Genomic DNA, 10,732 nt, shown 5'->3' with positions numbered 1-10,732 from the left:
GTTTCCGGTCTGAAATGGACAGCTAAATGCCTTTCTGAGTAATTTGATTAGAAAATGCTTATATTAGCACCCGGGGGCAGTGGTTAATCTATCAAAACAAAATTGTGGATAAGTCTCTCCTTGTCCATAGATTTCCACTATTTTTTTTTTTTTTACCAATCAGACCAATAATTGGGGAAAAGATAAGAATTGGGATGCCTGTGTAAACGCAGCTAAATACACACATTTGCAATTTGGCTGAACTATCCCTTTAATGCACTGTCCTTCCCTGAGAAGTGCTTATCCTTTTTTCCCTGGTCTCATTACACCAACTCAAATGATAATTATTGTGCCCGATGCTTTGTCATGGTGAGTTTCAGTCATGGCCAAAGAGTTAATTAGTAGCTAGCTAACATCACTGGCGGCTTCTAAAGATAAAGAATACATAAAAACCAATAATCCTTATTCCTTCCTGTTGTAAAAATATGGCCCCAGTGAGTGAACTGAAGACTTTCTGGGGTCACACTGTGCACATTTGACACCAAACGGAATTAGGCCAGTGAACAGCCAGGCATGTTTTTTTTTTTGTCAGACTGAAACCACAGCATGTGAATGCATCATTATACTGTATTGATAAGATAAAACCATGCAGATCGATACAGGTACTAAATATACAGTGTACAAAACAGGAACACATTCCTAATATTGAGTTGCAACCCCTTTTGCCCTCAGAACAACCTCAATTCATCAGTGCATGGACTCTTGAGGTGTCAAAAGCATTCCAAAGGGATGCTGGCCAATGTTAAATCCAATTCTTCCCACAGTTGTGTCAAGTTGGCTGGATGTCCTTTGGGTGGTGGACCAACCCAGCAGCGTTGCAGTTCTTGACACACTCAAACGTTTGCGCCTGGCCCGTTCAAAGGCACGTAAATCTTTTGTCTTGCTGTTGAATTTGTTATGGATTTATTATGGATAAATGAATAAACAATATCCCCATTTTAAATAGAATTGTATCTAGGTAAACTTATACTCTGTTGTATAAGTAATAGACAATATGAGTTCATAAGAAGAAATTGTGTGACAGGACAAGGAGTAATAAAAAGTTAATGAACACCATTCCAACTAGGCAGGAACAAATGGGTTGTGGACTGTGTAAACACATAAGGTCGTTAGCCTATGGTTAACCCAACTGAAACCTAGCTTTGGGGTTTTTAGATAAGGCAGTGAGTGCATTCCTAGGGTTTCTGTTAATTAAAACTGTCAGTTCAGTGGTGATCGATAATGTTGAGGGGTCAAAAGTTATCTGGGAGTGTGTTAGTAAGTTTTCACCTTAATAATAATGTTGAGGGGATTCGGTTAAGGCAGTGAAATGACGTCATGATCTGTATATGAACTGATGCATGTGTTTAAGTGGTAGCGCGCTCCGAGTATAAATTCTATGACCTATTATTTAAAGACTGGTCTGCGTCTATTTTATGCAAACAAGAAATCTTACAAATTCTCATAAAATAGATTAAGGGCTTTCAATTGATGAAAGCACATTGTCATAATTAAATTATACTAACAATTGGTCCTTCGAGCCGGATTCCACAAACTTCTCTGTCGTCCGAAGGGAAAAGCCGAAAACCGTGCGCACGGACGAGGCTGGACTCATTATTTTAAAGTCCTGGCCTCCAGCAGAGGTTTAATAACAGGCCGGTATATATATCTTAGATCGACAGAGAACGTGACGGAATCGAACCGGCATTGCTTTTCCCAGTCTACAGGACAAAGGTAAATAGTCTTTATTCTCGAATTTGGGAGGAATTATTTAAGATATTTTTGATTGAAGGTGCTAAAGGAGTTTGGATTTAATCAATGATAGTTGCTTGAATATTTTGAACAAATACAATGGGTTTCTACTTTGTGTAACCAAAATCGATAGGAAGGAAGCGAGTCTGAAATGACTCGTGGTAAGGTGCACTACCGAAAGTAAACTAGGACTTAATCTTGGCCTTGCAAACCAAAATATTTTTTAAGGGTGGGATATAGTAAGTATTGTTAGATGGGACGGTCATTCTGTACAAATAGGATAGCCATTAATTCAATAAACATACCTAAATAAAGTTTTTACCTAATAGTCTATCTGTATATGGGAAATAGTCTGACTGTGAAAAATAGCAGATAGATATATTAAAACAGGTGAGGATAAATTAGGCTTGGTGAGAAGGCAGGGCAATTCTAGGCGAACATAATAACTGAACCCATTCAATACTGAAAGAGGTTAATATCCAGGGAGGGGAGGGTAGCCAATTCTAGAGTAGTGAGATATGAGATATTAACGTTGACAGTCCCAAGGAACAATAGTTTATAATGAGCTTATAATTGTATACGGGTGAAATGTAATGTCCAAATCAAAAGTCATCTATAGATGAGGTTTCCAGGAAGGAGAATACATACTGATTATCATTAAAGAGTCACACACATAGTCAGACAGAAAAGCAACAAAAGTAACTAAGTAACGGTAAATAGCAGATTCATAGAAAACACGGACATAGGTAAGTGATCAAATACCACAGCTACATAACGGTAAGGATTAAAGATGGGTATAAATTCCTCAAAGGAGGTGTCGGAACTAAAGGGAGACGAGAGTTATAATGTCGAGAAAAGTGGATAAGGTGAGTCAAAAGAAAAAGGGAAAATGTTTTAATTGTAACAAAATTTGACAATAATTTTGCACACCCAATTGTTCAGTTTTTGATTTGTTAAAAAAGTTTGAAATATCCAATAAATGTCGTTCCACTTCATGATTGTGTCCCACTTGTTGTTGATTCTTCACAAAAAAATACAGTTTTATATCTTTATGTTTGAAGCCTGAAATGTGGCAAAAGGTCGCAAAGTTCAAGGGGGCCGAATACTTTCGCAAGGCACTGTATATACACATAAAACATTTGTTAGGACTATTTGTTTTGGTGCAAAGGTATTTTAAAGAGGCACGCTCAAATATGGAAATTTATGAGTTTTTATTTTATGAGTTTTAATTACACAAGTGAATTTTTATTTTAAGGATAAAGGGTTCTTTAATATGTCTAATGTGGTATAGAACTTGACTATAAAAGGGTGGGTTGACTTATTGACATTGTCATGACTATCCTTTGAGGTCTGATCAGCCTCAGGGGAGAGTCATTTGTATAATGAATGTGGTCATATTGAGTTACTAGTTTTAAGGTAAATTCATTATAATGGAGTTTTGGTTAGGGGTTTAGAATTATTGTTTGAATCACCGAAGAGAAAGTGTTTCAGGATTCGGATTTACAATATTAGCTATGAAGTTTTTGAAGTGGCTATTATTGATTTGGTATTATAACAGAGAAAAAAAATCCTATTTATCATTGAGAATAAATAGGGGAAGATAAGATACATTGAGGTTTGGATAGGAGATATATTAAGCCAATAGGGCAGGGAGATATATTAATCCAATAGGGCAGGGAGATATATTAAGCCAATAGGGGAGGGAGATATATTAAGCCAATAGGGCAGGGAATTACATAGAAAAATAAGTTTCAGTTCTTAGGGGTGATAAATTACTGTAGATAAGGTATTCCACACTTTGCAACATATAAATTCATGTTATTGTCAGATAGAATACTGAGGGTCCCTGAAGGAAAGAGCTTGTTAGTGTAGGAAGGATTTTGATATGATTAGCATTTGTTTTGACTTTGTTTGGTTATTAGGAGTTTTTTTAAAATAGTATTAAATTTAACAGGAATATAGGACATCTGTGATGATTTAGGATTATTGTAAGGATTAAGATAGATTGATTAAGGAAATGTAAGGACTTTAGAGATTGCCACTCATAGACATGTTTTTTCTAAAATCAATGATTTTAGATAAAGTCAAACAGTTAGAAGCTTAGTGGTATTTGAGAGATATGAGAGAAAAGGGTTACGTTTTAAAATCGGTAAATATATATTTAAGAAAATATATAAGTAGCACAGATACTTCTTTAAAGTAGATAAGAAACTTGACAGAGTATCGGTACAGGATTGACATGAATGGACGCCCAAGGGAGAATTGGACATGTGGAAAATTAAAAGGGGCTCCTACATGATGATGTCAGACATAAGGATAATTTACTAATCTTACCTAAGTCATTGTTTAAGAGTAGGGAAGGTTGTTACCTGGGCAGAACCAGGTAACAAAGGGGGGATGGGTAAATTGTGTTCTAGGATAGGATGTGACCTACGGGATAATTAACTGATAAAAAAAATGATTAGCTAATAATAGAAATGAGAAACTGTTTGTTAACCAAACCTGTATGTCCAAGATTTTACGCACTACAGGTGAAGTCACTCAATCCAGTCCCTGAGGCCTGTTGGGGGGACCATACCAAGGACTCCTGGTGACAGCTAGCAGAAAGAACTACCCGGATTCATATCACACTGCGGGAGGGTAGGACACCTGGAAACTGTCGAACAATAACAGAGTTCGAGAGGAGAACTGGAATTAACAGAATTCTGGGGGCCATCTCTCGAATGAAAAATACCTTACCTGTCCTTTCCTCACTGTTCTTGTTCATAGAAGTGAAAATGTGTCTGACTCTTGCTAATGATGTGTTTTCTGGAAGAGGGTGGGGCTTTATAGGTGAGCTGTCCATCCTAAGCTGTACATGAACATGAACCCGAGAAGGCCAGAGGGTAATATTGACATAATTAAACAAGAAATTAGTATTAACCAAGCATAAGAGATCACTTGATCTGGATAAACAGGAAGTGAGAGTAGGATAGGGAGGGATGTCTCAGTGGAGTTCTATGTAGACCAAGTGGTGTCTGACTCCTTGGCAGTTCAGGACTAAGAGTAGCTATTATGGAAGACATCTATGCACGTCTCTGTGTAGTTCATGGAAACATGTTATAGCTCACATCATGTGAGAAGGCTACATAAATTTACATACCCAGCATGGAAGGAGATGGAGTGTAGTGAAAGTAAGGGTTTCAGTTGATAACCTAGTGCATTCCAGGTAGAAAAAGTTAGAGTAGCTGGTTGCTCTATAGGCAGCAGAATACAAGCATAGTCCCTGACAAAGCAGATACTGACTGTGGAGTTGTCCAGAGCCAAGAGCTGGTGTGGATAGTTCAGAAATGGAATTATTCACCTAAGGGAACAGCCTGTATGGTAAAGCTATTCATGGAAGCAGGAAAGCCAGATAATAAGTTGTATGGATTTGCACTATTTATATCCACATGTTCCTCTGAAATCTGAGCTTCCTCCTTTCACAGAGGCAATGGGAGACTGTATATTGTTTAATTCAGTATAGTACTCCTGAGAAATATGTGAGGTAATATCAGTACTGCAATAGGACAGATAATGTTACTTCTGATGCGACCAATGAGTGATTTGGCAGACTGGTTGAGATCTGGGGATTTCAGTAAGATAAGGAGACCCAGGGCTCACATCTGTTGAATGTGTGGGAGAATGACATGATGGCAGAGTATTACTGGCTAATTGAACAGAGGTATGTGTACTGGTACATTTTGAGAATGCCTTTTACCCTCATTCAACACCATGACATGGTGTTGACTAAACGGGAGAAAATAATTACTCAGACTGGTTCTTTTGATGATAGGGTTTGTATTAATAACATTGTGGATCCAAGGGTGGCAGATGAGATCAAAGCTATAAATTAGACCCTGATAGGATTAGTCAAGTATTTTTTTGATGGTCCACTCTCAATGAGAATGTGGATTAGATCAATTATATCTATTAAAAATCCACAGCGCTTCACCAATTATTTTAGAGATGTAATGAATGACTTGGCAGAATAGAATAGTCTTGGATGTTTGCTGGCTGAAGAGGGTGGGGTGTATAGGTAATTTGACTCCGGGATATACAGTTAGGATGGATCAGTGACTAAATCGATGACACTTCAGATGGTGATATATGGACCAATCCTAAGCTCTGACCAGTGGAATACAAAATACATGGCTTGGATGTAATAGAAGAATGCGGACAAGGAGTAATAAAAAGTTAATGAACACCATTCCAACTAGGCAGGAACAAATGGGTTGTGGACTGTGTAAACACATAAGGTCGTTAGCCTATGGTTGACCCAACTGAAACTTAGCTCTGGGGTTTTTAGATAAGGCAGTGAGTAGATTCCTAGGGTTTCTGTTAATTAAAACTGTCAGTTCAGGGGTGATCGATAATGTTGAGGGGTCAAAAGTTATCTGGGAGTGTGTTAGTAAGTTAGAATGAACTTTTCACCTTACTTTGTCCCGGTCGAGAGGAGGGGATTCGGTTAAGGCAGTGAAATATCATGATCTGTATATAAACTGATGCATGTGTTAAAGTGGTAGCGCGCTCTGAGAATAAATTACCTATTATTTAGACTGGTCTGCGTCTATTTTATGCAAACAAGAAATCTTACAAATTCTCATAAAATAGATTAAGGGCTAATTGATGAAAGCACATTGTCATAATTAAATTATACTAACACTTGCCCACTCACACCCTGATACCTACACAATCGATGTCTCAAGGTTTAAAAAATCCTTCTTTAACCTGTCTCCTCCCCCTCATCTACACAGATTGAAGTGGATTTAACAGGTGACATCAATAAGGGATCATAGCTTTCAGCTGGATTCACCTGGTCAGCCTGTCATGGAAAGAGCAGCTCTGCCAAAATTGTTCACTCATGACATACCATGCCCTTTATTCATTTCACAATTAAAAAGCACAAAGCATTGGTTCTACAGTGATAATCAAATGTGTGGTTTACTAACACTGAAAATCTGCAGGGCTTGGGGACAATGATGATCTTAATAGCTCCAATAGTGCCTTCCAGACACATACTTTAAGAAACCATACACAATTAATTCAAATGTTTTTATTTACAATCAAAACTGGAGAAAAAAAAAATGTAATCACTGAAACATCTTGGAATTTTGATACATAAAACCAAATCTGTTAGTATCATGCCACTATGATAACTTGAGTAAATGAGGTTATATTATGGATAAATAATGAGGTTATATTATGGATAAATAATGTTATCTTTACATGTTGTTTTCTTGCAGCTACAATGTCAATTAAAGACAAATGAAAGCCCTTTCCCCGAGGGCTGTTTTACTCTCGTGCACTGTTGTGGTATTCATCTTTACCCAATCCCCAAGAAAAGATGCCCCCTGAGGACAACATGAGTGATTCACATCACTACACACTTACCAGCTTGGACACTACACCACAACACTTACCTCTAAACATAAGACACTTCCCTTATTACCAATGCTTTCTCTGTCTAAATTAATAAAGACAACAACAATAATTGAAGTTAAATTGTACTTATATAAAGAAATTAATTAAAGTCCACCACATGCTTAGATGCTAACTCAGTGGCTGCTCAGGGTGCATGTTAACATACTGAGGTCAGTAAGTCAAGAGATGCCATTCAGTAACGTGTTCCATCACACTTATTTATAATGTATAATATGGAAGACAAAGTGCCACATTAAACCTCTATGAATATAGACATGTCAAATTCACTGGAATCAAATCCTGTTTAAAATATGAAGACAATTTAAGTGAATCGAAGGCTATTTTCAGAAATCAATCCCCAAAGATTGTTCCATGGACAATATGAGTGAAAAGTTTTGGGAGATCCACGGGTGGTCTTCTCATCTTGGGGAACGGCAGCCATTTCCAACTTTAGTTTGAATTTGTTATGGGGAGAAGTTTGATGAGGGCATGTCAGTCTTTCTTTGAAGTGTGTTAGCAAAACTAAGGCCCTCCCCACTCCATATTAGGACCTTGGACCATGACCCTTGGACACAGCCAATCCAATGAGGCCTGCTAATCCAGCCACGCCCAGGCCGATTCCTCCGACAATTGCCATGCCAACCAAACCATCTGTGTAGAAAAAAAGTGCCGTCAAAACATGAACATTGCCCTTATTACTGATACCTATTCAGCTTCTACCCATCCTGTGTTGTGGTAATTTCCTGTATTACTAAACATCGAGAGAGCAAACCACACACAAGTCAGAGTTATATTATAAAGTCCATCTTTAATTATATGAGCTTCACCATAGCCCTGTGACTCTCAGATCAATTCAGTGACTATAAATGAATTCTCTGAGAGTCCTTACAAAACAGTTCTTAGTATCATTTATAGCCAAGACACACCCATCTCAACTCACATGACAAAACACAGATCTTAGGAACATTACAAAGGAAGACTTTACTTGAGAGAGGAGTATCCCATAGCCAGACAGCATTAGCTATGAATTATCATTCAGTTTGCTCTCTTAAGACAAGGTTTTACTTCTCGTTCTTGGTACAACATATTACCAAACCATTACCTCATCCAATGGCATATATCAATTGTCAATTCTAGATACTACCATCTCAAATACAATCCTTCCTGGACAAGCTCACGGAGACAGTGAGCCTCTTAGGTTATATACTAGCTCAAGATAAGGGCAACCTCAGAGGGGACATACAATAGTTACAGACACATTCCCATCGAGAAGACATGCCTCCATTCTGTCCTCCTCCCCTTCTGATATTCTTCATAGCATCACATGGTTTAACAGATACATTGACATATGAAGACAAGCCTGACCACTCCCCTCTCTGGGCCCCTAGTGACTAAGCCCTAGCAGAGAAGGAATAACTTCAAACTGCCAACAGTATTATCCAAAAGAAAACATCCTAATGACAAATATCTCACATAAGCATTATTATGTAAATAAAACATCTTATTTATGAATGTTACCTAACTAATTCTGATTCAGCCATGACACCTGTCCTGCCTGATCAGTGATCAGAGAGGAAAGAATGAGAACATTACACAAATTAGACCCAGCATTGATAGGTGTTCCTTGGCCTCCCCACTCACCTTTCTTTAGAGCCTTGACTATTAGCTTCTCCAGCTCCAAGGCCTGGTTGTTGCCCGGTTCATTCTTCAGGAGAGTGCGGATATACTTCAGACCTTTCTCATAATCCTGTGATGATAAAAAATATATACATATATGGAGCGATAAAGAGATATGGAGCAATAAAGAGAGATAGAGATACAATTGAGTAAGAGGTGCTATGATATCTTCCGCAATTAACTCAAGAGATGGGAGACGGAGTCATCTATTTCATGAAAATAAGTTATCTAGTGAGCTATGTCTTATAACCTATGGGTAATATACAATAGTACAATGAACATCACCTTCAGTCTGTAGTTGGCCACAGCTAGGTAGAACAGGAAGTCTCTGGCATCGTCCTTTGATCCCTTGTTAACCAGATCTATAAAACAAATTGAGCAACAGTACCGGAAACATTATTATAGGCAGGTTAAGTAGGCCAATGCATATTGCACTATGTCAGCATTTCATTCAAATAAGTTGGAAATCCAATCACTCATATTCATAGCTATTTAGAGAGACATTTGTAAGGATATCTTACTGACAGTCTTCTGAGTATACAAATACTGTTGGCTACCCACCTTCCAACAAAACAATTCCTTTCTTAATGTCGTCAGAATATTTGCTCCGGATCAGACACCACGCATATTCAAACTTGGTCTCCTTTGACACACCCCCCTTCACCGACTCAGCATTGTACTTCTTCTCAAATTTCTGGATGGCCAAAACAGAACAAATATAGGTACCTTCAGTGGTTTCAGACACCGACTGGCAAGGGTGATATGTTAGGCCAGGGTGTTGATAGTCTTTATGCTGAATTTACAGAAGGCAGTAACAGTAAACACTCAATTGCTGTGTTACATCTCAATACTTGCTGCATTCATGTCATAACGAATCACTTTTTTAAAAAATTATGTTGACAGAGCAGTAGCTACAGTAATGTAGTCTCATAATGCGTCATGGTAATGCATGTTGTGTAAAAGCCAACTCACATGGGACAGTAGCAGACAACATCAATACAATATGATACACCTAATGTACTCAACAATTGGCTTTTAAACTTTTCATTGGATTGAAAAATCCATGAAAATGCTTCATACATATCTGTATACTGTGTAGTTGGGGTAAAAATAACATACCAGAACGCAGCTGGTGGAAGTGATGATGTGTAAGGAATAACACAGCTAGCTACTAGCAATATGGCTAACGTTAGCTAGCATATGTTTCACTTCTACAGCTACACTGTTGTAAACGTTTGATCAACTATTAACGACTGTAGCTGGGTATTTAGACACCATGCTGTCTACATAAAATACAGCTATGTTCTAAATCATGACAATAATAAAACGTAAACATACCAAAAGGTCTTCTGGAGCTACCAAATCGCTCACAACAGCCTCCATGTTTTCAGAAGTAACAGATAGAAACGCACACTTTATCACGTGACAAGCTCGATCAGTTTCCACTGGATACCACAGCCACAAAGTCCAAATTGGCTATATCAATTCAAATCATTAAAACAAAAAAAATCATTTGTGGCTGTGGTAAAGTTAAAGTCATATCATTTCCATGTTTCCAATGAAACACGTTTTTGCTACATCAATGCGAATACAAGGTTTTATTGTCACTTACACATGACGCTACAAAAACGTTAAAATCATATGGTTTTATTTAATACAAACAGACATTGGAGTGTATTGGAACATTTGACTCTTAGCCTGAAGAGTCAAACTAAACGTACTGTCCGTGGGCGTGGTGTAACGTTTGGCCAGAGGAAGGAGTGTGTAGCCAGCCAGTCAAATATTTTCTCTTTCTTCTAAAAAAAAGCGTTTTTCATTCTACGTTTTGAAGCTCCACAATGCC

At 37.9% G+C, this 10,732-nt stretch overlaps 1 protein-coding gene across 1 annotated transcript; it reads right to left on the bottom strand.

Annotated features, from left to right (window-relative positions):
- Positions 1–6,829: 6,829 nt before the first annotated feature.
- LOC118368791 (mitochondrial fission 1 protein-like) lies at positions 6,830–10,352 on the bottom strand. The gene is made up of 5 exons (XM_035753207.1): positions 10,228–10,352; positions 9,451–9,583; positions 9,175–9,251; positions 8,854–8,959; positions 6,830–7,863 (listed from the first exon to the last, which is right to left on the bottom strand). Exons 1-5 carry the CDS (start codon positions 10,270–10,272, stop codon positions 7,757–7,759), a joined length of 468 nt encoding a protein of 155 aa, XP_035609100.1. The 5' UTR covers positions 10,273–10,352; the 3' UTR covers positions 6,830–7,756.
- Between the last annotated feature and the right edge of the window lie 380 nt (positions 10,353–10,732).

Source organism: Oncorhynchus keta, chromosome 35 (genome assembly GCF_023373465.1).
Source record: "Oncorhynchus keta strain PuntledgeMale-10-30-2019 chromosome 35, Oket_V2, whole genome shotgun sequence".
Taxonomy (NCBI): Eukaryota; Metazoa; Chordata; class Actinopteri; order Salmoniformes; family Salmonidae; genus Oncorhynchus; species Oncorhynchus keta.
The sequence above is the reverse complement of the archived record's forward strand: the minus strand, read 5'-3'. Positions and strand labels throughout refer to the sequence as shown.